The 27,937-nt window shown below is 44.5% G+C and overlaps 1 protein-coding gene and 1 pseudogene across 1 annotated transcript; one reads left to right on the forward strand and one right to left on the reverse strand.

Annotated features, from left to right (window-relative positions):
- Positions 1–1,869: 1,869 nt before the first annotated feature.
- Positions 1,870–4,841, reverse strand: LOC136544542 (cytosolic sulfotransferase 8-like; annotated as a pseudogene).
- Positions 4,842–26,469: 21,628 nt separating this feature from the next.
- LOC136547164 (cytosolic sulfotransferase 5-like) lies at positions 26,470–27,708 on the forward strand. The gene has a single exon (XM_066539134.1). It carries the CDS (start codon positions 26,526–26,528, stop codon positions 27,540–27,542), a length of 1,017 nt encoding a protein of 338 aa, XP_066395231.1. The 5' UTR covers positions 26,470–26,525; the 3' UTR covers positions 27,543–27,708.
- The last annotated feature ends 229 nt before the right edge of the window (positions 27,709–27,937 follow it).

Genomic DNA, 27,937 nt, shown 5'->3' on the forward strand with positions numbered 1-27,937 from the left:
CGGCGCTCGACCTCAGGATTCTGCGTGTTTATGGGGGACTCCCTCATCTCGTGGTCGTCAAAACGACAAACCACGGTCTCCCGATCAAGCGCCGAAGCTGAATACCGTGGCGTTGCAAACGCTGTGGCTGAGTGCACATGGCTCCGGCAGCTCCTCAGCGAGCTCGACTGCCCACTGATCAAGGCCACGATCGTCTTCTGCGACAATGTCTCCGCCTGCTACATGAGCTCCAACCCAGTGCACCATAAACGCACCAAGCACATTGAGCTCGATGTGCACTTCGTCCGGGAAAAGGTCGCTGTTGGCCAATGCCAAGTTCTTCAAGTACCCACGACACAGCAGCTTGCCGACGTGATGACTAAGGGCCTACCGACGGCAAGCTTCAGAGAGTTCCGAGACAGTCTGTGCGTCGCCGGCAACGACGCTCAAACTGCGGGGGGGGGGGGGGGGGGGGGGGGGGGTGTTAGCAAGAAGTTTCACACGTCCTGCGGCTCTCCTTGAATGTAGCTAGATTAGTTAGCTCCATGACCGTGATGTACTTGTACAAAAGGCGTAAGCCTCTGATGAATACGATTGAGTTGTCCTCATTCTTCTCACTTCCGCTTACATAAACGTGCTTGGCCTCATTGAGAACTCCAATTATTTCGGAATAAAATCTTATAAGGCAATGCCGCAGCTTGCATGCCGTGCTCCGATGACCACAACCTGTCGATACTAGAAACCGATTCTACCCATGTTGCAAATCACATCCGTATGAGGAAAACAATCCCTGAATTTTCAATTGGTTGATCGGCCGCTGAACGTGCGTTGGATGTTGCACGTAAGCCAGATACGGCACCGTCGCACACAAATTCTTTCCAACTATTTCCAATAAGCCTCAAAGTCATCCATGTTTTGCCGGTGTATGATTGTGTGAAGATTTAGTTCCACCTTACTAATTGAGATAGAGGATGATATGCTTAAATATAAAAGCTCTCTCTACTCCATGTGGAGGAACCGAGGAAGATAAGGCAGTTTCACATGCGCGTCAGCTCGCCATGCAAAGACTTTCAATCAAGTATGGTGTTGAGACGAAAAGGACAGCGAGACTGTTAGAATGCAAAGCCTTCTTTGCGATCCCGTACTGGAAAAGGACAACGAGACTTTCACACAAGTCATGGTGTTGTTCCTGTTTATGGTGTTTGGTTTAATTAGTATTATATTAGTATGTTTGAGAATTATACATGGTAGTCCATGCTTTAATCATGATTTAATTATTCATACTGTGAAATTATCTTTTTTTCAACAATAATTGGGCCATTGTTTTGCAATGGATTTAAATAACTAGTGTCCACGAGATCTGTATGCAAATCGGGGGAAGCATCAGTTACACTTACAATCAAAGTGTGTCAATTCAATTTGCTAAATCTGAAGGCTACGCAAATGAATAGAGACAAATGGCAATCAACAAAAATACAAAATGAGTCACTAACTACTACATAATATACTGGCAACCAAATTTACACGACTCAGACGAGGAGATAATATTATTATTAATCCTTTTTAAATTAATACTTTAAAAATAATCTACTCTAAAAATGTTTAGAAAAAGTAGCAGTCAAATTGTAATATATGTCCAAAGTAATCTAAAATAGAGCATTCCCCATACAAGCAGCTGAAGATTTACGTACGGGTACGAACATCTCAAAAGACTATAAACCAAACTCAACAGGGCAATACGCATGATGAGGTTGACGAATACAGTTGAGTTCCATAATACCTTGGTGCATGACTGAAAAGCTAGCCGGAACAACAATATGCCAACACGCAACAAAAGTTGTATCCGTTGAGATGGGGGAGCCAGCAGGAGGAGTGCCGGCCGCTCACGACTCACGAGAACGAGAGGCCAGATCCACGGAGCTTCTCTTCCATGACGGCGTCCAGACGTCCGGCCATCTCTGGCGCCATGTGGTTGGCCCAATCTCCTGCTTCGCCCCTCCTGAAGTAGGAGTCATTAGCGAAGGTGCCTTCCAGCACCACTCCGACGGACGCCGACGACGAGCCTGCTGGCCTGTTGACGTCGAGGTAGGTTTCTCGTCTTCTCGAAGCTGCACAGCGTCACGATGTCCATGACGACCCCAGCCGCCTCCTCATCCTCCGAGAACGGCTGCCCGACGAACTGGGCAAGCTTCCTGGTGCCGCCGGCTGGGTCGCGCAGCATGTGCTCGGACCTCAGGAACAGCACCGTCTCCGGGCTCGCCTTGCTGGCATTCCAGTACCCGAGGACATGGTCCAAGATGGGGCCGCTCAAACCGCTGCCGTCGCAGGCCGGCTCGAACACGTCGAGGAACGACAGCCTGGGTTGCATTCTCCTGCCGAAGTGCCACATAGAAACCACCATGTCCTTGGGATCCCTGCATATGTAGACGATCTTGCAGCAGTCGGGGGTGGCGGCGATGGAGGAGGGCAGGAGCGCGTGGTGCATGTGCGTGGCCATGAGCCTCGGCGACGGCAGCGCGTCCACCCGGCTCCCCCACCCCGCGGCGAACAGCTTCTCCATGAACGGCACGCAGTCGTGCGGGTTGAGGCGGAGGAGCGGGTGCGCAGCGTCGTGCGCCGGCGGGTGCGCGCCCCGCGCCATGGTGGCGAACGCCAGCGCCTTGAGCCACGTGGTGCCGCACTTGGGCGCCCTCGCGAGCACCACGTCGCCCCGGCGTGGCGCGAAGAGCCCGCGCTGCACGGCCATGATCCTCGGCACCCACGGCGCCAGCAGCCCAGCACCCAGGTGCTCTGGTAGCAGCGCAGCCGCAGCTTCGGGTTGCTCGGGAGCGCGGAGGCCAAACTCTCGTACTCCTTCACTCGGGGATCATTCTTCTCGGCGTCCGCGTCGGCGTCGCCGGTGCCGGCGTTGTTGAATGGCAACGGCACTGGCCCGGTAACGTTAAGCACGATGGTGCTAGCCAGGGTACGTACAGTACGTAACAGGCTGCTGCTAAAGCGCTCCGCTAAGGAGAGCAGAATCGTGACATGGTTTCCCGCAGCGTATCAGCGTCTGGAATGGTCAGCGTGCTCTCTGCTGATTGTTGTGCGACTGATTAAAATTGTGCGAACGATCAGACATCTCCCTAACATTCTCTTTTAGAAAAAAAAAATCATTTCCGCATGATTTCTTTATTGGCTGGTCTCGTGTGCGCGCCGTTGTTTCAGTTTTCACGTGGTCCAGCGCTTGTGGTGATGGTAGTCAAATAAAATATACTTTTGTAAGCTAGATGATATGTATGTAAATGTTAGATTAGCAAACTTACATGTACAAAGTCTCATTGATAACTTATATAATAATAATTGGTTTGTATAACTTATAAGTAAGATTAACAAACTTATACTTTCAAGTCAACATTGATAACTTATATTACAATAACTTGTTCAAGTCAACGTTGATCTTATATTATAATAACTTGTCTGCATAACTTAGATATATAACTTAATGAAAGACTTAGATATAAAGTTAGACGTATAAGTTATATTCAAGAACTTAGATATACAAATTAATATAATAACATATTAGCATAAATATGAAACTATGTATGAAAATAACAATGTGGTATAACTTATAAATATGTCAAAAAAGAAAAAAATGGTAGAAAAAAAAGGAACATTCACAGGTGCAGCCATGGCACGGGGCAAATCCAACCAGCATGCACTAAAAAAACTCACACATATGGATATTTGCATGTCACGGAACGAGGAGAATATATTTGAGGACTGAGTAAAGAAAAGGACGGAAATGAACGGCATGGAAAAGGGAAGGTACGAGTCTGCGCAATAGCGGTCTATCGTTCGCCGCGGTAGAATCGGGTGAACGACCGCTGAAATGGAATTGGGTTTTTGTTCGTCTCATCACATAAAACACACTGGTGCAGACGGAATTAACTTATAACTTATGTCAAAACTTACAAACACAAAAGTTAGATGAATAAAGTTATATGTATAAAGTCAGCATGGATAACTTATACGATAATAACTTGCTTGTATAACTTAAATATCTAACTTGATGAATGACTTAGATATAAGGTTAAACGTATAAGTTATATTCACGAACTTAGATGTACAAATTAATATTATAATATATTAGCAGAAATATAAAAACTATGTACTTACTAACTTGTATAAAAATAAAAAAAGAGAAGAGAAAAAAACCAAAAAAATTAAAACCATAATATGATATATTAATGCACGACATGTCCTCGTATGTAAGTACTAGTAGGATGGCTCACTCAAACGGCTCCGTCTCTATGCGCCGATGGCTAATACTTCGCTGAATGCGTAACTAATAAGCGAGGATTGGCCCATCTTGCACGTGACCCACTGATCGTTCGCTGAGTTGGAGACGCGCGAGCGACCGTGGTAATGGAATTGGGGTATTGACGTGGTTGCTGGATGGAGGAGACGGATGGGTGCCAGTCGGAGTCGTCATAGCTTTCAGGCGACGAATTGCTAAGCGTGCAGCTTTCATGACCGGCCCATTTTTGCTTTGCTCGCTCTCTTACTCGCAGCCCAGATAACCTCTTTCCCTCGTGCGCTTTCGGTCTCGGTGCTTTCTTCCTCCATGTTTTTGTCAATTCACTCCATGGCCCAGCCAAGAGGCTTTTCCCGGTCGATAATGCTCTAACTCGAGTGTATCTGCTCCCCATTCCCGCGCCGTGCTCCATCATGCGTCGCGCCGCGCGCTCCATCTCCTCCCCCACCCCACCCTCACCCACACACGCGCCACTACGGCCGTCCACCACGCCGTCGCTGCCCTGCCAGCTAGCTCCGATGAGGTACGTGTTGTTGGTGGTGGCGAGCGTGCCAGAGCATCCCATGGTGTTTGGGGCGGCCTAGAAGATGACATCCCTCTCGGGGCCTTGTCCTTGGCACTGCAGCGCCTCCGCTAGGATGGCCTCCTCCTCGCCATACCGCAGTTCCCCACTCGGTAGGCTAAGGTCGCGCGACGAATGTTGTGTTTTAGGCGTTTTAGATTTTTGTTTCAAGTGTTTAATCTGGATGTTGCAAAAACAGATCTGAATGTTGCATATGTTTTCAAGCGTTTTAGCTGTTTTATACTTTTGTTTCAAGCATTTCATCTAGATGTTGCAAAAGTAAATATGGATGCTGCATATGTTACAATGACAAAATACGCATGTTGCAAACCTATGTTTCAACTGTTTCGGGTCTTTTCATACGTATGTTGCAAATATTTCATCTGTATGTTTCAAAAGTCAATCTTGGTGTTGTACATGTTGTAAATGACTATACACACATTAAGTGATTCATCTGTCTTAAAACGTATGTTGCAGTTGTTTCATCTAGATGTTTTAAAAGTAGATCGAGTATTGCACATGCTGCAATAGCATCGGTGGCCTGCGCCTTCCTCGCGTGGCGTGCCTCGTCCTCTCCTCTCCTCTCCCTTCCCTCCCCTCCCCTCCCTTCCCTCCATCTCGTTGTGGCCGTTCAAGCTCGACCGACGAGCGCGCGGAGTTGCAGACGTCGGGTAGACACAGCAATAGGCGTGGCCTAGGCGGGCAGGCGCAGCAAACACGAGTAAGCTGTGGGACATAGTCCCCGGGTACCCCGCATCATGCAGGACGTGGTCGATTATTTTCCTTACCCGGATCCAACTACAACGGCTATAATCTACTACAAAGCCTTCCACTCGGAAGCATATTACTCGGCGGTCGTCCTGGTTGCCACGAAGCGCATATTCAAGTCGGACCAACATGGAACAGCTGAAACTTCATCGGTTCGACTACATGCTACTCGGCATGGGATGCCGCCCTCGGACTTGGCTCTCAGACTTTGGCCGACTAAATCAAGATACTTGCATATACACATGCATGTGCACATCCACCCAGCATGCATCACGTACATACGGCATGTACTCGGTGCTCGTAGCAGCTCGAATTATCATAGAACTGCAGTGTGTTATCATGACTTCACGACGGCGGCATCCCTCGGCATTCGGCAACTTGCGACGACACCTAGTGTTGCGCGCGAGCCACGATGGCTCCTGGCGTTCAGCATTTCAACAAGACACCGCATCAACGAAGACATGCAAACGTCAAAAGCCATGCTGTGTCATCACGTGCGACTAGCACGGGCAGCTCTAGGAAGCCGATGCGTGCAGCTTTCACCTCGCCGACTACAACGTCATCATCTCGCTCGTCTTCTACTGTTCCTCCGGCATGTATACGTCGCTACGTAAAAAATGATTTTTTAGCAACGATTCATTTTTTTAGGAGCGGCTGGTGATGGAGCTGCCCCTATAGTGGCGTGCTCAGATGCCCAGACACCACCCGCCCCTACAAATAGAACAGCAGGGGCGGCTGGTGATACGAGCCGCCCTTACAAATGGGGTCTGATTTGTAGGGGCGGCTCAATCACCAGCCGCCCCTGGAGTTGCTATTTGTATGGGCGGCTGGTGATTGAGCCGCTCCTACAAATTCCTCCGTATATATAGCTCCGATTTATAGGGGTGACTCAATCACTAGCCGCCCCTACAAATGACCCACATATAAAACAGCTGCAGCATCATCTTTTTCATCGGGTCACTCACTCCAACCTGTGAAAGAAAGGTGGGGAGACCTTGAGCACCTCCTAAAAACTGCTCTACTAAGGAGAAAAGGTTTTTGTCTCAAATCCTTTGGTGGAGAGGTTGTAAAAGGTAAAAAAATGTTGTTCCACACTTTTTTTAAAGTTTTAATGGTTGGTTAGTGAGTAATTAGAGTTTTGTTTTTCTCTCTCTTTTATGGTGCTCGAGCTACTTATGCAGCAAATTAGACCCAAGTTTTAAATGTACTAGGGTAAATTAGAGAGGGGAACAAGATCATACCCTTATTTGGTCCATGTTTCTTAATTTTAGTGAATAACTAGTTAGTTTTATGGATGTTTCATGTGCATGTGGATCTAGATCTAGGGTTTGGTTTTTTTATTAATTTTATTTTTGTAAATTTATGTTTGATGAAATTGGAGTAGGGTTTGTATGAAAGATATTGGGTAAAGTATAATTGTTGCTAATTGTTGTCTTTGAAATTATTTATTGTAATAAATAAATATGTATTTTAATTATTTATGGATAAATAGGCCATTAGTTAATTTTCCTCTACCATGGTGTGTTTGTATGCTTCATGTAATTATATTAGATTTATATTCATATATATCTGAAGTATATACAATTATTCTCAAGTAATTATTAATTTGTTTTATTTTTATATATATCTGAATAAGTAGTCCTTTAATGTTTGTTTTGTTGTTGTTGTAAAAGATGGAGTACAAGAACTCTTGGATGTATGGTTCGTTAAGGTTCAAGGCAGGTTTCCGTGAAGAGGTGGATAAATTTGCTGAAGCCGCAAAGAAGCATGCAACGACATTGAAATAGAATAAGGATATAATTATTTGCCCATATAAAGATTGCAAGAACCGTATGGCATGAACAGATGTGACTATCATTAAATTACATTTGATTATGCGAGGATTTATTGAGGACTACACAGTGTGGATTTATCATGGTGAAACGGTTATTGTTAACGACGATGATGAGGACAAATACGACGACAAAACCATAGAATCCATGTCCTAATATTCAACAGAGCTTGATGCATGAATGGATTTCGAGTTTGACAATGAACAAGGTGGTGATACTGGTGGTTGGGATGGTAACGACGAAGGTGGTGCCAATAATGATGGTGGAGCATATGTCGGGGATGAAGATGATTTGGAGGACATGATTCGAGCTCTTGCACCAGAGATTTTACTAAATAGCCCGAAAGGTCTAGAAAATTTAGAAAGAGTGACAAAAGCATCGAAGGAGACTGTGTATGGTGTTGAAAAGGGCTGTGCGACACATTGGACATTGCTACGTTTTATGCTTGAGCTGCTCATCCTGAAGGTTAAGTACGGCTGGTCAGACTATAGTTTCAATGATCTATTGCATCTCCTGTCATGGGTGCTGCCACAACTAAACTCAGTTCCCGCCAACACATACCAAGTGAAGAAGGTCATAAGTCCATTGACAATGGGGGTTGAAAAAATCCATGCATGCCCCAACCACTGTATATTTTTTTGTGGCGAAACATTCAAGTCACTGGATAAATGTCCCCGGTGTGGGCCAGCCGATACAAGAACAATGACCTTTACTGTGGGGACGAAGCCTCCATGGGGAAAAAGAGGAATAAGAAGGGTACAAAAAAGGTGGTACAAGAATCTCAGCCCCCAGAGGACACTTCATTAGGCAACGATGCAAAGCAGAGAAGAATTCCTGCCTTAGTAATGTGGTACCTGCCAGTGACCGACCGATTGAGACGTATCTTCCTAAACCCTAAAGAAGCCGCACTCATGACATGGTGGGATGATGGGCGCAAGGTGGATGATGATAAGATTGCACATCCGGCTGATTGTAGTTAGTGGCAAAGGTTTGATTAGAAGCACAAAGAATTCAGCGATGACCCAAGGAATGTACGGTTTGGCTTGAGCACCGATAGAATGAATCCCTTCAATGAGAGGATGAGCGACCACAGCACATGGCCAGTGATCTTGACCATGTACAACATCCCAACATGGTTGTGTTAGAAGAGAAAGTACCTTCTCCTCACTATTCTTATTTCTGGCCCTAAACAATTAGGCATTGATATAGACGTGTTCCTCGAGCCATTGATGCAAGAAATAAAGAGGCTATGGAGGCATGGGGAGCAGATGTACGATACGTTCTGAAAGGAGGACTTCATATGTAGAGCAATAATATTTATTACTACCAATGATTATCCCACGTTGTTTGCTTTGTCTGGACAGATCAAAGGGAAGACGGAATGTTTGGTTTGCTTGGATGGTACTACATGGGTGTACCTAGATGCATCCAAGAAGATAGTTTACCTAAGGAATCGACGCTTCTTAAAGACAAGTCACAAGTACCGTAGCAAATTATTCTTTAGATTTTATGACAATGCCTCGAAGATTGAACCCCCTCTAGAGAGACGTCATAACGGAGAACACGTGTACAGAATGGTGAAATCATACGCGTCGTCTATGGAAAGAAGAATCCAGATGGGACGAACAGAGAAAGAAGCACACCTCCTGTCGAAGGCATACCTTTCAAGAAACAATCGATCTTCTTTCAGTATCTACCTTATTGGCCAGACTTGGAGGTCCCCCATGCCATTGATGCTATGCACGTGCAGAAGAATGTCTTTGAGAGTCTCATTGCTACCTTGATGGACACAGACAAGTCAAAGGATGGTCTAAAAGCACGGAAAGACATGGTGCAGCTAAACGTGATGCCACAGCTTCACCCGGTACCTAAGGCTAATGGAAAATACACTCTGCCCACGGCGTGCTTCAACCTAACACCAGATGAGAAGAGAGCTATATGCACTTTCCTGAGGGGGATCAAAGTCCCGGCTAGGTTTTCAGCAAATGTGAAGAAGCTAGTGTCGATGAAGGACTTGTCAATAGCACACTGCAAGGCTCACAATTACCATGTGATGCTGATAGTGTTTCTACCTACTACAATCAGGGTTATAAAGCCAGAGTTCTTGAAAATGGCCATCACCCGCATGTGCTACTTCTTTTCGAAGATCTCACAGAAGACGATTGGCAAGCAAGAGCTAAGTGACCTACATGAATTTGTGGTGGAGACACAAAACCAACAGGAGATGTGTTTACCTCCTGCTTTTTTGATATACTGCCACATCTCATGATTCACATGGTTCATCAAATACAGGCGTTAGGCCCTTGTTACTTGCATGAAATGTGGTCCTACGAGCGGTTCATGTCAGTTCTAAGTCGATACGTGCTTAATCGAGCATACCTAGAGGGCTCTATGATAGAGGGTTACAGTACTGAAGAAGTCATCGAGTGCTGTCAAGAGTACCTAAAAGTACAGAAATGGATTGGTAACCCGATTCTCGTCACAAGGGTAGGCTGGCTGGGAAGGGCACTAGTGGTAGAAAAATGTTCATCGACCATGATTACAAAGAGATGAGTCGGGCGCATTACAGTGTCTTGCAGAGTACACAACAAATGCAACCGTACATTGATGAACACTTGACTATCATTATGGCGGAGAGAAATGGTCGTTCGGATGATTGGGTTATAAAACAACACAAGCAACGACTAACTACATGGTTGAAGGACCAAAACATATCGCCTGAAGAAACCATAGACTCTATTACCATTAGTAGGTTGGCGGAGGGGCCATCGAGACAAGTGATATCTTGGAATGCTTATGACATCAATGGTTATACCTACTATACCCACATAAAGGATAGTAAATATGTGAACCAAAACAGCGGCGTTCGAATAGAGGTTCTCGATGGATTAGGGCGAAAGATCCAATACTTTGGCATCATTAAAGAGATATGGGAACTTGACTATGGAAGGGATATAACGGTGGCCCTGTTTCGATGCCGCTGGATCAAACAACACCAACTGAACAAGATCGGATTGAGAGTCCTAGACCTCGAGAATCTAGGCTACAAAGATGACCCTTGGGTGCTCGCTTCACGTGTCGCACAAGTTTTCTATATGTCTGACCTACAAAGTAACCTTCCCCCGAAGAAGAAGACAAAGCACGTGGTTGCCTTCGGAAAACAACACATTATTGGAGTTGATGGCGTGGACGATGTTGAAGCTTACAATAACTATGATGAGATGCCGCTATTCATAGACTTTCCTAAAAAGATCGGTGTTATGGAAAAGAACCTCCCCAAAGACATAATACCATAGAAACGAAAAGATGTCAAGGGAAAAGTCATTACAGTGGGCTAGCTAGTTGTTGAACGTGGAGTGTTTGTGTAAGTGTGTGTTTGTAAGACTTGATTTATGCATGCGTGTGAGACTATATATTTATGTACGTGGGTAAGACTACATATCTTTGTATGTGTGTGAGACTACATTTTATGCATGTGTGTGAGACTATCCTTTGCAACGTCCAGATGACTCTATTTGAACATCCACTCTATTACTACTAAAACTTTATGAAATCACTTAACACTTTATGAAATGAAGAAATGACCAAAATAAAAGTAGGAGATCTTGATGAGTTATACAACTTTTATATTCATCACCTTTACAGCTGAAATCATTTAGTATTTGAAAATCAGGTTTGAAGCTATCATTTTCTGAAATTAAAAATTTAAATTATTCAAAATTAGTGACAAAGATAGATGACTAGACTAAAATGATAGAGCATGATTTTAGAAAATTTTAGGGTAAAAACCATCAAAATTGGAGTTAGTATGAGGGAGAAAAACTAGTTACAAGTTTCAGCCACAGATTAAAAAGAGAAATCACACTTGTTCATCATTGATCATCATAAACAGTTGTGATTTTTCTTTTTAATCTCTGGGTAAAATTTGTAACTAGTCTTTCTCCCTCATACTAACTCCAAATGTGATGATTTTTTTCCTAAAATTTTCTAAAATCTTGCCCTATCAAGTTAGTGTGTTGATTTGGTCATTCTTTTCATTTGACAAAGTTTGAGCACTTCAAATTTTCAAATTTAAAAAACAAGTTCGAACAAGATTTTCAACCATTAAATGATTTTAGCTGAAAAAGTGATGAATACCAAAGTTGTATAACTCATCAAGATCTACAACTTTTATTTTGATCATTTCTTCATCTGACAAAGTGATAGTAAACATTGTTCACAAATCAACATGTTTCTCGTATAGTTCACGAAACTATGAGTCATATGTGAATTTATGAACAATGTTTACTAATACTTTGTCACATGAAGAAGTGACCAAAATAAAAGTTATAGATAGTGAGGAGTTCAACAACTTTTATGTTCACGACCTTTATTGTTGAAATCATTTAGGGTTTCAAAATCTTGTTTGAAGTTGCCATTTAGTGAAATTCAAAATTTCAACTGTTCAAATTTGGTCAAATAAAAATATGATAAAAATAAAATTTGTACATATTGATGAGTTCTACAACTTTTGTATTCATGAGTTTTTCATCTGAAATCATTTACTCTTTCAAAATATTGATTTTCAAGTTAAAATTATTTGAATTTTAAAATTTGAATCGTTCAAACAAAGTCACATGATAGGATGACCAAAATAAAAGTTGTACATGTTGATGAGTTATACAAATTTTATGTTTACAACATTTTCATTTTATTTCATTTAATGTCGTAAAATTATATTCGAAGTTTTAAAATTCAAAATTTTAAATTTTAATTTTTTGTTTTCTATATTGTTTTGACTACAATTGTTTATATATATATATATATATATTTCTTCATATATAGAATAATATAAAATATTATATTTGTGCATATACATAAATTTTTTTATATTACTTTGTGTTTTTATGATATAAAAAATATAGAATTTATGATTTAAAAAAATAGAAAATATTTGTAGGGGCGGTTGGATTAGGAACCGCCCCTACAAATGCATTTATAGGGGCGGCGAGATCAGGAACCACCCCTACAAATGTATTTGTAGGGGCGGCTGGATCAGGAACCGCCCCTATAAATAGTCCCGAGTATAAATAGGAGGGCGCACGTGAGTCATCTAGTCTGGGCGCTGTCTTCTTCCTCTGACACCGTCAGGCTGCCCCGTGCGCCTAGGGTTTTCACCGCCGGCCACGCCGTCGGCCCTACCACCGGTCCCACGCCCACACCCGCCCACACCCGGCCCCCGGTGTCCCGCACCCGGCCCCGCGCGGCGACGACGTAGGCTCCCGGCGCCCCGCGCCCGGCCCCCGGTGTCCCCTCCCGCACACCGACGACGCAGGCTCCCGACGCCCCTGCCCCTGCGCACCGACGACACAGGCTCCGGCGCCCGGCCTCCCGTGCCGCCCCTGGGCCCCGCGCGCTGCACGGGCGAGCTCAACCCCGCCTGCCACAAGCCGCGCAGGTGATCTCCGCCCCTGCCTCCGCCTGGTGATTCTTTTTAGAAAATCAAAGCAAGTACATAGCCACTTTGTCAACAAAAATCAAAGCAAGTGGGAGCCAAATATTTATACATAATCAAAAGAAAACTAGGCTTCTAGATGAGCAAGACTAGGCTTTTTTGGCTCTGGTCTACTATATACAGTAACTTCAGTGTAAAGTAATGTCTCAACAAGTTGATCCATCAGCAAAAGCATTTGAAAGTTCTAAAAACATGACCTAATTGCTATTTCTACCACCCACCAAAATGAATGTTTTTACAGTAGGGAGACCTCTACTCTCTCTATGTGTGTGGTGGGGGGTGGGGGGGGGGGGTTATATATATATATATAATGAAAACCTAAAAAAGGAACAAGTGGGGATCAAATGAACATGAAGTTTAAACCATGAGTCATCTTAAAAGGAAGGTGGCACAAATGATACCAATACAGGAAATGGATGGAATATTAGCAAAGTAGCATACCTTGTCATGAGAAAATGAATTTGAGAAACTAAATGTTCTCCCTTTGAATATATTTGATCTGCTACTTCCAGAATTCATTGTGGATGTTACTTGATATTGGGGCTGGTACTCGCTAACATTGACCATTCCATTCTGTTGACTTGATTTTGTAGTCCTGGCTGCTGATCGGGTTTTACTTATACTGTTTTCATGTTTGCCTCTTTTTGGTTTTCTTTCAGATGACACATCTTTTTCATGATGTTTGTCATGTAAGTCATCGACAGTTGGAACATGAAAAATCCAACCTGAGCTTTTGGCTACCTTAGTTTCACGTGTATCAGCAGAATTTTCCATGCCCACTTGTGAAAATCCTATGTTCAAAAGATAGAAAAACATTGAAAGTTAAGCATGGATAATATATGTTTTAACTTTTAAATACAACTAAATCTGGTGGGTTCCATACCCTTCAAGAGGAGCTCAGTAGCTATATGCATTGGGGATACTTTCACTTCCTTTTTTGCTCTATTGCAATCTTCTAGTGTGTAATTGCAGCTCTTGTGCTTTTGCCTTGGATCAGTTGGATGGTGAACCACTGCCATAATAATTTCTGTCATAAGCAAAGCAATTTGCTTTACTATGCCACTTTGGCATTATAAATTAGCCTATGTGACCAAATTCATTTCAATTTAGAGTCATGCAGATTGAAATCGCACGTAATGATCCCTACTAGTAAAACATCATTATGATTGGTTTCATGCTACAAAGTTAGACATAGCAGAGCGATCTCAGTTACTGAAGTATATCATATGTAAATATTTTTGTTACTTACTCCACATCATTTTTCTTAAATACCTAGGTTTTCCTAGGATGACACTGTTTTTATCTTGTAATTCTTAATGAACTGGTGCTTATAGCTGATTGTTTTGGATACAACTGTTTGTATATACTACTACTACTACTATACTGAACTACTACTACTACTCTACTCTACTGAACTACTACTACTCTACTTGCTACTGCTAGCTACTCCTACTCCTACTAGCTGGCTGCTACTCTACTCTCTTCCCTAGCTACTGGGTGCTACTCTTAACTACTGGCTGCTACACTTCTCTACTCCTCCTCTACTCTACTCCTCTACTATTACTCTATCTACTATTACTCCTCCTCTACTCAGCAACTGTTGCTTTTTTTTACACATTTTCCTCTCTATATTTGCTAAGTAGTTGTTGCTTTTTTTGCCAAATCTCCCCTCTTCTCTCCTCTCCTTTGTTTTGCCGATGATGAAATTATCCAAGTCCATACATTATATGGAATATGAGTTGATGATCAAGAACTTGTGAGGAACTTGACATCATTAGCAGCTGCCTCTACATTACCTTCTCCTCTCTTCTCTGTTATGATGCCTTGATGCTCCAAGTTCAAGATCAGATGATGATTGCCATGTTTCTGAGGCCTCTACTACTGCTATTTCTCATTTTTTATATATTGTTGTTTTATAGGACTACTTTGGTTTATAGACCTTTTTGATTTCTTATACCTTCTCACGTACCTAAAGCACACTTCCTTCCATCTATTAGAACAAAGCGCGAAATAATGTTGCGGACACCAAACAGTGCAGCCCGATGCCCCGAACATGATGAGCAGCCAACCCTTGAGGAGCAAGCACTAGAGGATCAGCTTACTCAGGAACAGTTCGATAACGAGGTAGAAAAGGATCTAGAAGTGATGCTTACTCAGGAGCAGTGTGACGAGGAGGAAGGCCCCGAAGGAGAGGCTGCTGAAGGCGAAGAAGAAGAGGATGATGATGATGATGACTCAGAAGAGGGATATGAAAGTCCTAAGGATCCTTTCCCACGTGAAGCCAGAAGGAGGCCAACGAAGGAAGATTTGGACAAGGATTTTGACCCGAACGAGGAGGTAGGGAAAAAGCCTTAGCTTGTAAATTTTGCTAAAGCTTTGGTTGTGTTACTTCTACTAACACTTTGACCTATCATATATACAGGTCCCTCCTAAAACTCAGAAAAGACGACGTCGATGTCCGTGATATCTCGCTGGACAAGACGGAGTAGAGGAAAGGAGAGTAGAGGCAACAGCCACAGAGACGGATCACGATGCCTCTGCTCCACAACCTCAAGACACAACCATAACTACCAAGCCTAAGAGGAAACGAGGGGATAGAAAAGGAAATCTATATCCAGATATGGCATGCTATGTGATTACGGAGGTCGGGCCAGCAGGGGAGATCCTTGAGCCGAAGGAATTAAGAGGACGATTCCGTAATACGATTGGGGCCCTAGTAAGAGATAAATTGAACCCAGCAATCTCTAACTAGAAAGATGTACTAGAGAACAAAAAGAATGAACTATGGGATAGGCAGCTGAAGCTTAATTTTAGATTTCCAGAGGGTAAGCACGAACTGGTAAAAAAATGCTTTCAGGATGATGAGAGAGTCATTCCGACATTGGAGGTCGGAGCTCAACACGAAGTATATCCAAAAGGGGTTAACTCCCATCAACGAGTTCGGCAAAATAACTCCTAGTCAATGGGAGGAGCTCATGGCTCAGAAGACTTTATCGGAGGCATTGGAGCTCAGTGCCCGTAACACCAAGCTAGCGAAGAGGAACAAACACCACCATCATCTAGGCCCCGGTGGCTACTATGCCAAGGAAGAGTAGTTTAGGAAGATAGATGAAGAGGCCACAGCTGCTGGGAATATCGATGTGACAAATTTGAAGGTACGCTCAAGGAATTGGATATATGCGAGGAGTACAGAATCATCCGGTGATAATCTTAAGTTTGATAAGCCGAAGACCTAAGAGGCAGTATCAAGGATACTAAAATATGCTGAAGATAAGGAGAAAGGCTCATTCAATCCTTCTAGAGAGAGGGACAAGCTTAGCCTTGGCTTGGGAAACAAGGAGCACATAGGCCGCACCAGGGGGCTAGGGAAAAGGACGACCTAAAAGCAAGGATTCGAAGAGGATAGGCACATGTACAAGAAACATGGCAGAGACCGGGAGACTAGTCTTGAGCTTCAAGTGAAGGCTCTAGTTGCGAAGGCGCTGGAGGAGCAAGGACTGTCTATGGAGCCACGGATATTAGTGACGCCATCGGGAGAACTGGCATTAGTTGGCAGCCCTCCGAAAGTTTCTAGCAGCCAAGGTTCCACTGTAGCCACAACCCCCGTCGATCGCATACGGGAACTAACTAGTTACACCTTGGTGTTTCTCAGCGGCCGGTAGAACACTGTGATGGAGGTGGCAACGGGTGTGGCACATCCTCCCGGTGGCTTACACCACAATAATAAGATACCGTCGGACTACACTAGGGTCAAGGTGCATACAGTGAAGCCTGAGTTCATACAGTGGCGGATAGACTACGTAACTCCCGAGGGGCTAGTGTTACTCGAAGACATTGTGGGGCAGTTCATCCTCTGGCACAAACAGGACATTATATTGACTGCTTCTTCGCCGCCTCCCCCTCTCCCAAATTTGGAGCGAGTTGTTGAGGTCGGGGAGATATTTTCACCGTCTCGTGACCCCCACATTCTTGAGATACCACATTCTTCCCCGCCTCCTAGTGAGCATGTGCCTGATGAGATGCCATAATCTTCTCTAGCTCGTACCAAGCAAGTGCATCATGAGATACCATAGTCTTCTCAACAAGCACAGCCAATATATGAACAACGAGTGTCTCCTAAAGAAGGTGATGCATAAGAAGATGAGGACGTGCCTGAATGGGAACTTCAAAAGAAGCATCCAATCACTATAAGGCCAGTTTATGTTCCGATCAAAGACGTCTCGTCGGTGTCCAAGTAGTTTTCCCATGACCAGTTCAAGCCTGAGAACCAAGTTAAAAAGGTCCCATCACGGGGTTCTGAGGAGGCTATCACTAGCAAACTACACCAAATTACAAAGCAGTATCCAAATGTTGATGCCATCAAATGGTCAAAGGATTGCCCAAAAACATATGAAAGAGGCAAGCCCTTCCTACCAAACCGGGACATCCAGCGCCTACCACTTAGAATGAAAAGTTTCCATGATTGGTACTTATGTGTTCTCCTAACAAGCATAGATCTCATACAAGCATGCTTCCCTACTAGCACATTTGGAAGCCTAGCCGGGAAAATTGTCTTTGACTTCAATGACATGCAAACATGCTTTCACCTGGGAGAAATAGAGATGAATTTAATTCGCACGTGGTGCCTATAAGTCCTTGTCCTCCGATATGATATGAATGTAATCTTTGAATTTTGTTGTAACTAACCCACGCCGTGATTTGTAGAATGCAAGTGCACATTGTCAAACAAATGCCAAGTATGAAAGCCGGGTATGTAGACCCTCAAGCTATAGCCCAAACAAATTTTAATTACCCTAAACGATGGACACTGGATGCCAAAGAGCTAGCTGCTGCAAAGACTCTTCGGGAGAAATAGCGCATCCGTACGATGAAACTAAGGGAAGAGTCCCTTAAGGTTGCGGCATACATTGCCCTGGCTTTCAAAAATCTCCAACAACACTCTACTATATGGCTACCATACAACTTCGAGTAAGTTCAACTCTATACTTAAAGCTTTGTTCGATATATTTTATTTGATGCAAAAGAGCTTATCTAGTTCTATGATTAGATCCATGCAGCAACCACTGGATTTGTATAGCCATCGATGTCGGGAGGAGCATGGCATGGGTCTTTGATTCATTAGATAGGGACACGGTGACATACAAAGACTTCATATCGATTCTCAAGACGTATACATATTGATAATTCTCATTAGCTTATATGTTTGTATACATACTTGTAACGTTCACTTTTGGATACTAATAAGTTGTATTTGCTAAAATAATTCGAACGGGGCATTTAGGTTCTATGTCACTAATCATCATGGAAGACATGATCCAGCAAGGAAGGAAAAGCTGGCTATAAAAACACTATGTGCGGTAAGTATAACTTACTTCTTTAGTACTCCGTTACATGGCTATCAAAAGCATTACTTAACATTTTTATATGTAAAACACACAGTGCCCCAAGCAGAAGCCTAGGAGTGTACATTGGGGATACTATATATGTTCTATGATGAGTAACACCGGTGCCTACAGAAGACACCCCTTAAGGGTAAGTTTGAACCTCTTCATGCATAGTATAAAAACTTCATACATGGTATGAAATACTAAACCGAAACTTGTTCTCTTATAGTGGAGAGAAGAGAAAGGAATGAAAAGAGACCCATACAAGGATGACCAACTCTTAGAGCTCGTCGACGACCTTTGCAACTTCATATTGGACCAAATTGTACACGTCAGAGGCGCCTACCATGACCAAGAGTCTGAGTTAGGTACAAATCCTCAGTACCAACATCTTCGTGAGACTGAAAGACTAGCTCTATGACATTGATAACAATATGTATAGAATTTGTATATTTAATGATGGATTGTATATATTCTTATGAATTGGACTTGTAATTGTAGTTTATAGAATACTCTTATGCTTGTAGTCGCGGTCGCGGGGCGTTTGGCAACGCAAACGCGGTTCAGAACGTTGGTCGCGGGGCGTTTGGTAACGCGAACGCTTATCGCGGGGCGTTCGGCAACATGAACGCGGTTCGGAACGTTGGTCGCGGGACGTTCAGCAACGAGATTTTGAATTGTAAATTTGATTTTTTTGTGGGAAAACGTACTGTAGGGGCGGTTCTAGATTGAACCGCCCCTACAAATACCTGTTTATAGGGGCAGCTGGTACTACAGACGTCCCTACAGATCGATTTGTAGGGGCGGCTGGTACTACAGCCGTCCCTACAGATCGATTTGTAGGGGCGGCTGGTAATACGAGCCGCCCTTACAAATTGATTTGTAGGAGCGGCCTGGGAACCGCCCCTACAAATGCATGATTTGTAGAGATGGTTCGGTAGGGGCGGCTGGCCAAACCGCCCATACAAATGGTTACGAGCCACCCCTAAAAATCGATTCTATAGTAGTGCGTACAGAACGAGATTTTTGGGATCAGACTCCAACATGAGGTCAACGCCAAGGAGCATGTTCTACAGCAACATGCAAGATGACGAAACAATCTAGCAAGCTATTGGAAGACTTAAATCATACATACATACACGCTTTTACTACAGGCGTACATGTATATGCTCATCCATCTACTCGGATATCCCGCCACTAAGCTCGGGGCTCGACCAATATCACAGTTTATTCGGCTTTACTCCAACTACGCTCGGGGGCTCGGATTCAAGGATGAAAGACCAAATTTACAAGCATTCAACCACTCGGCGACAAGCGGTCATTGATCATTGTCTTCAGGAAGTTACTCGGCTGCACCCTTGAGGACATCTATAAGATCCTATAGTCGACTCTGAGTAGTCAGCTTTAGGCTCGGGGGCTGCGGCCTGCGGGATACATATCCTCAGAGGATGCTTTCAAATTTCTTCGAAAAAGAATTGCGGATAAGACCCTCCAACTCTCTGTTCCAAACAGTAAGAGGTTCGGGGGCTATCCTTAGTGAGTGCACTTTTCCGAAAAGTGCACACCACTTGAAGATTTCAAGAAGCACTACATGGTTTCTCTCAGAAAGCACTCGGACGAAGCTTGTTTCTACTCAGCAAGACCTAGAAAAACAAGAAGGCTTCCAAGATCAACCATACAGCGCTCGGGGGCTTGTGGGACATAGTCCCCGGATACCCCGTAAGGACAGGGGAAGATCTAGTCCGGCTAGGAATTCTCTGCATGTAATACTAGTAACATTACTATCCTATAATTCTACTAGGACTCTTACATTATAACCGACTAGAAGACTTGCCTCCTGGGCTATATAAAGGAGGGCAGGGCTCCCATTATCGACAGGCCATGACACACAATTATACAATCAATCCAACGCAAAAGGCTACACACCGACTGGACATAAAAGCTATTACTCGACGAGAGGGCCCAAACCAGTATAAATTGTTCGTCTCTTTGCGTTTACTGTCAAGTTCTATGTATGCCGAAGCCCTTCGAACATCATCCCGGATAACCCCGTGACGAGTTGCCAGTTATCAAACACCGATATAGGCACAATAGCTTACGCAGGAGACGGGGCAGGTACGGGCGTCCGGACGAGGCCTAGAGTTCGAACGTCCGGGCACTAGCCGTACCGTTCCCTATGAGCTATTTGGATGGAAGACAACAGAATCATGTTAAACTACATGCCTTAGTTTTTTTTAAGACACCATTAGATGAATGGCTAGCAAACAGATTTTTTGCAACAGGTTTGGCCTAATACCATTGAAAAAAATAATACCTGAAAAAAATCTAGTCTGTGACTAGACCAAGCCAGGCAGACTAAATAGCGAACGATCATTGGAATTGAAGCCAGCGAACAAATTTCCAACATGCTTTTATTTTCTTTTTTAGAAAAAAATATTCGACCTTTTTGCTGTTCTGGACGGTGCAAGTGCGCTCAGTCATTATCTTTTGGGTTCTCGGCTGCGCACGCACTCACCCCTGCATGCTGACGTCAGCGCTGATATAGGCGAAAAAAGCAAAACATTTATTTCAAATTGATTTAACTTCTAGACGGTGTATCTGTTTTTAATTCCGTCTGCACCGGTGTATTCTACGCGATGAGATGAAGAATTTTTTTTAATAGCAATTATGTTTTGAAGAAATTTTTTCTTGTAGCAAGTTATGTGTACTGACTTATAACATATAACTTATAACATATAATTTATAACATATAACTTATGTGGAAAAACTTGCAAACTCAAGAGTTATGAAAACACTAACTTATTTACAAAGAGTTATTAAACACAAAAGAACGAATTAACTTATAACTTATGCCAAAACTTACAAACATAAAAGCTATTAACATATAAAGGAACAAATTAACTTATAACTTTTACCAAAACTTAGAAACACAAAAGTTATAAAACACAACTTATGTACAAATGTTATTAAACACAACTTGTGTATATAAGTTATTCAATACAACTTATATACATAAGTTATTTTATACAACTTGTGTACATATGTTATTTGATATAACTTATGTGCATAAGTTGTAAATTATAAGTTATATGTTCTAATAAGTTAATATACATAAATTGTTACTAAAAAATTCTTCAAAACATATGCGAGTGTGATCTAGTTTTGTTCACTTCGTCGTATAGAACACATCGATGCAAACAGAATTAAAAATGGATACACCATTTAGAAGTATAACATTTTGAAATAAATATATTGTTTTTAAAAAGTGACGTCTAGGCAGCTAGAGACTGTGTGGCGCATGCAGCTTTGCCGGTCAGATCGTTCGCTAGGCTAAAATCCAATGAACGATCGCCAGAATGGATTTGGGGACCTTAGCGGTGGAGCTCATGACGATCACACTGACACCTACACCAAGGGGAGAGAGGGAGGATCATTTGATTTTTTTTAAAAAAAAAACAGATATGTTGTGTGTGGCGAGTTTTTCAATAAGGCATGTTATGTTTTATAATAGAAGATATGTGTTGTTTAGGTATAAATAATTTATTTTAAAGTATATCAATAATGGTATTTATGTTAGAAATCTTTCAGAAATAACAAAATCTAAGGGCTATTATTGTCGATTCAATTAGAGTTTTTATCTAGCAATGTGTGATATCTGAATTTTTAAGATTTATTTTTTTTTCAAGCATGTATCATAAGAATAATAGTAAGATCGTCGAACAGAAAGTTTTTTTTAGTGATACCTGTTTAGCGACAAAACTTTTTTCATCTTACTGTTACATCTCTATGCCTGACATGAATCAATTAATCATCTGCGTACAAAGTTCGATTCACAAATTACAGATTTAGACATAGCCCTTGTCCTTCGCTCTCTAATTTCTACTAGTAATTTGCACGCGCCCATGCACGCGTGATAACATCTTTGCGATTTTGTTTGAGAAATGAAATAATGCTGAGATAACAAATTATTTTATCTGGCAACCCAAACAGTATATAAAAAGATCGCCACAAAAATATAGCACAGAACGCAATCACAAACCAAGGAAAAATGACCAAAAAATAGAAGCCAGTCGCTGAATCGCAGGAAGATTCATTGTTTTCCCACCATACATAATGTCAGCGGCAAGTGTATTTCTTACAAGACCATCTGAACCGCAGGGTCCATAGTTTTCCCCAGCCGCAAGTCTATTAAACGGGATAATCTAGCCAACACTGCAGTATTGGGGGGAAATCATATAAGCAGAGGTGAACACGGGAGCAGTTAAATAAGACATCAACGCAGTCATTAGCCCATTATGCACAAACATAGGAGCAGCTAAATAACACTGAAAAATGTTGTAGGAAAGATTTCCTCTTATCACTTTAAGGCCACAGGTTAATTTTGGTTGCATGATGCACCAGACATCTCTCGGACCCATTTTCATTTGTATTATTTGAATGGAAGCTAAAAATAAATGTTTTGTACAAAGCAGAAGGTGCAACAGGCAACCAGACATACTGGCCAATCTAATGCTACTCTTCGAGAAATACTGAACAGAATAGAGGATAATTTGAGAAAAAAGCATGGAATGCAATAGAGGATAATTTGAGAACAACGATCACCTCGTAGAGACTGTCCTCCATCAACTTTAAGGTCCATAACACCTCCTTCTCTAGGATCTGCAACCACCAAAAGCGAACTTTTTAGCCTTCATGTATACAGCTAAAGAACTATAAAAATTTGTCAACAAATTCGAAACAGAACTGCATTTATAGCATGTGTTGAAGGACATCCGTACAAACTTTAAAATTACTAACCAAGGCTTAACAGATACCTGGATTCCTCGGTTGAACTACTTTACAACTGTAGCTCCATTTTGAAACAACGAAAGAACTTAGCAAACTTATATTAAGAAAAATTGGTTTCGAGCACGCAGCAACAATTTAAATGTAACTGAAAACAGTGGAACACACTATACTGACATTTCATCAAACAGTTCAACGAATCTAAACTGTTTGATGACAAATTGTCTAGGAAATAGCATATGCTACCTTTGGGTCAGGAACACATTCTTGCTGAGGCAAGATAACTTATAGGGGAGAGGCACAGGTGGTACCTTGAGCTGCAAATGGTGGCCGACTGCAAGTCACCACTTTCGATGCCGGGTCGCATAGGCACTGGAGTGATTGGTATTGGTATTACATAGTTCCTCCATGCATAAAGATTAGAAATCAATAAAAGATTTTTTTTATCTATCAAAGGAGAGCAATCAATTAATCTTACAGCCTTTCTGTGTTATATAAAGCGAAGCTTGGAACAAATAAACTGAAAATTGCCTACATCTGTACAACTCGGATTTCGTGTGAGGAACGCAACAGTCAATGTAACATTTGATGGGACAAAACTGGTGGCAAGGCAAACCACAGTTTCCATCCATTTGAACAATCCAAGAGAAAAGAAATCGCAATGTATCTTTATTTTAGTAAGGAAAACATATGTTATATGACATAGAATAACTTTATTGGCAGGTAGGCAACATTTCTAAAATAATGTCTAGATATGCTTCTGCAAGAGAATTAAAGTTTGAATTTGAATTCACCTTTTCACAGCAAGAAACTAAAGCTAATCCTTGTTCAGACAAAACAATAAAGTTCATCCTACGGATTCACACTTCTAAACCAACAAAAGGGAATAAAGTTCCTCCCTTTAGCTCATTAGGCTACAAAATTGAAACAAAAAGAAAGAGGTGATATTAGCAGTCACCTAATCTCTTCAAATTTAGAGGAACAGTGTTAGCTGGAAGTCTCATCGCCTGTTTTTTCTGTATTGCTTCATTGCTGTCATTCACCTATGGTTATAAATATTATTTAGAAATGGAAAGTAATTTCATAAATTGACAAACCAGCAAGCCAACTCCTAAAGAGCGACCAACAAAAAGCTAGTAAGAAATCCACTATGGTCATGCACAGAGGCTTTTCTTCCATAGGTGCCCATGAGATTAGGCTGGTAAGAAATCAAGTGTGGTCCAAATTAATAATTGCTCCCAAAAGCATCATTAGCATAAACCATACCAGTCCACATGGCACACAGCCTGTAGCCAAATTGTAGGCGAAGCCTTTCTGCCTATGCATCAGGGAAAAGAAGCTTTAGCCGTATACATGTAAAAAAGTAAAATCAAAATACCTTGATATGGCAACAGCACTGCTACGCAGGCAGCGTCCATCAATTCGTCTGCCTAGCTTCTTCCTTGACATGGCCTGCAAGTGTGCCTCCACAGCTAGCTACTCACCAACTGGGGCCAGATCGCGTACAACCCCACAGCTCGAATCTTGGATTAGCAAACCTCACAACCTGGGTGTGCCCACCACTACACGGGGGGCGCCCTGGCCCTAGTTGACCATGGAAGACTGCCGGAGGCCGACTGCCGCCCCGATGCTCCGCCGGGCCAGGGGGTGCCTCGCTAGGTCTTGGCCGCACAATATAGATCTGGCGTCCTCCTTACCCCCAACAGCTACAGACGCCCCACGGAGAAGCAGGCCACCAGTGAGCTACAGCAGATAGGCGGGAAACGAATGGAAAAGTAAGGATGGAGAGAGGCCGGGCGGCTCACCTGGCGCAGCCAGCAGAATGGCAAGGAAGACGGAACGGAGGGGCCGCTCGAACCGAGGCTATCCGCGCTGGTGCACCACCGCGCTAGGGTCCCAACAAGGCAACATCGCCCTCGCGCTGGAGGCCTCCCACGTTGGAGAACAGATCCGCTCGGGCCAGTGCGGCACCGCACCGGAGGCCTCCCGCGCTGGTCGCCACCCGCTACAGGGTGCCGATGCGCTAGGGTTCTCTCGCTGGAACTGTCTGGGCCGGGGCGCCGCCGTGCTAGGGATGTCGTGCGACTGTGCCACTGCGCCGCAGGCCACGGCGCCAGAGCCGCCGACGCCGTGGCAGCTCCACACGGGGCTCGAAGGCCACGGTGTCGGAGCCGTGCGAGTGTGCCACTGCGCCGCAGGACACGGCGCCAGAGCCGCCGACGCCGCGCCAGCTCCACACGGGGCCCGGAGGCCACGGTGCCGGAGCCGCCGCGCCAGCTGCACAGAAGCCGCACGCGTGGAGGCCACTGCGCCGGGGCCACCAGCGCCGCCGCTCGAGCCCTGGCTCGGGAGTCGGGCCTCCCCAGCCCCAGCTGCCGCTGAGAGAGGAGCCAGAGGGAGGAGAAGTGGATTTGGAATGTGGAGCTAGGGTTTCAGCCGGTATATATTTGGCATGGGAAGAGCAGCAGCACTGTTGGATTGAGGATCTGACGCTCAGGAAAATTTTGAACGACGTGGCCACCTTGAGGCCGCGCCGTGGCCACAACAAATTTACTCTTTAAATAACAAATCATCTTGCCAGCTTGAAAAAAAAATCTTAAAAATTCTAAGTGACTAGTAGTATTGTAAGTTGAAACTACAATGGATGGATGGATGGATGGGTATAATAAGCAATGTGTGATATTTGCTTATTTTCAGAAATGTCTCTGGCGCTGAGACACAGCTAGAGAGCAAAAGTGAATGTACTAGTAGTAAGTTGTAAGTTGAAACTACACAGAATTTGGAGCAAATAACAGAAAAGCGGTCAAAATACGCAGAATTCTGAAGCATGGATGGATGGGGGCTTGGACTTTGGAGCTTTGCTGCTTGTCTTGACGGGCGCGCCAAGTTAGCACCCGGCTAATTGTTAAACAGAAAAACTCTAGACCACGTGGTCAGCAGCCAAGTCCAATTTTGCTTGATCCTTATCAGCGCCTTGTTTAGTTCTTCCTCAAGTTTACTTCATGTCCCATAAAAAAAAACTAATTATACAGTTTGCAACTAATTTGCGAAATGAATCTTTTAAGCTTAATTAGTTTATAATTTGACAACGTGGTGCTACAGTAACACATGTGCTAATAACTGATTAATTAGATTTAATAAATTCGTCTCGCGGATTACTGACCGCTTTTGTAATTTAGTTTTTATTAATATCGAAACACTCACATGACATTCTCATTTAACAGTCGATGTGACACCCTAAAACTTTAAGTCTGGGATTTAAACAATATCAGTAAAGTTTAGAGGAGCTTGCATGATTGGTCCACCTCACCATATTCGTTATAAACGCGCGACCACTCGCCCGGAAACCACACGTCAGTCGGTGACAGAGCACTTGCTTCACTTCTCTGCCCCGCACGCGCGCCCTCGGCTTCTCATCACTTCCATGGCCGCCGCCGCCGCCGCCTCCAACTCGGTGGCTCCGTCCGGCCCCGTCCCGTTCAACGACGTCGACGATGGCACGGTCCCGGAGCACACTCCCAAGGAGGAGTTCGGCGACCTCGTGGCCTCCCTGCCGCGCAGGGAGCAGTCCATCCTGGAGCTGCGCCTGTACCAGGGCTTCTGGCTGCCGGAGCACTGGGTGCCGGGGACCATCGTGTTCCAGCGCCGCTTCGCGCCGCGCCCCGACGACGTGATCCTGGCCAGCTACCCCAAGTGTGGCACCACGTGGCTGAAGGCGCTGGCCTTCGCCACGGCGGCGCGTACGGCGTACCCGCCGGCCAGCGCGGGGCACCCGCTCCGCCGGCTCAACCCGCACGACTGCGTCCCGTTCATCGACGACATCTTCGCCACCGGGGAGGACGCGAAGCTCGACGCGCTCCCGTCGCCGCGGCTGATGAACACGCACCTGCCCTACGCCCTGCTCCCGGCGCCCGTCGTCACCGGGTGCAGGGTCGCGTACGTGTGCAGGGACCCCAAGGACATGGTGGTCTCGCTCTGGCACTTCCTCCGGCGCGCGAAGCCGGACCTCTCGTTCGCCGACACGTTCGAGTCCGTCTGCGACGGCACCGTGGTGGCCGGCCCGGTGTGGGACCACGTCCTCTCCTACTGGCGCGCGAGCGTGGCGTGCCCGGACAGGGCGCTCTTCCTCAGGTACGAGGACCTGCTGCACGACCCCGCCGGCAACGTGCGGCGGCTGGCCGAGTTCATGGGGTGCCCGTTCTCGGCCGCCGAGGACGTCGCGGCCGTCGTGGACCTGTGCAGCTTCGATGAGATGAAGGCGCTGGAGGTGAACAGGACTGGTAGCGGCACCGCGGGGAGGTACCGCGCCATGCCGCGCGACGCATTCTTCCGGAAGGGTGTCGCCGGGGACTGGGCGAACCACATGACGCCGGAGATGGCGGCGCGGCTGGACGAGATCTTCCGTGAGAAGCTCCGAGGAACGGGGCTCGCCTTCCCGTGATCATTTCGATAAGTTAACGCTTTTGGATTTGCGATTCGGTTGGCGGCTTGTGTTTGAATAAAAGTGTACGTGAGCATGGCGATCCTCTTCTCGGACCTGGAGGAATATACGGTAATGCAAATGTGGAATAAAGAAAGATTTTTTATATTGGTCACATGAGATTCGATCAAATTATTTACTGGTGGAGGCTGACTAGCGATCCATAGTTCCATTAGCACGTGGGACGATGCTGCGGCCCGGCCACTTTGCCGAGTAAGCCGTCGTGGCAGCACCGTACTCCCGCCTCCCGGCACGGCAAGCGGCGACCCATAGTCATGAAGCAGAAGATGAACTCACTTCGATTCGGAGTCGGTGCCTGGTACGGGCGGGCGAATGATATGGATCTGGTGGCCGCT

The sequence above is a fragment of the Miscanthus floridulus genome, chromosome 3 (assembly GCF_019320115.1).
Source record: "Miscanthus floridulus cultivar M001 chromosome 3, ASM1932011v1, whole genome shotgun sequence".
NCBI classification, from domain to species: Eukaryota; Viridiplantae; Streptophyta; class Magnoliopsida; order Poales; family Poaceae; genus Miscanthus; species Miscanthus floridulus.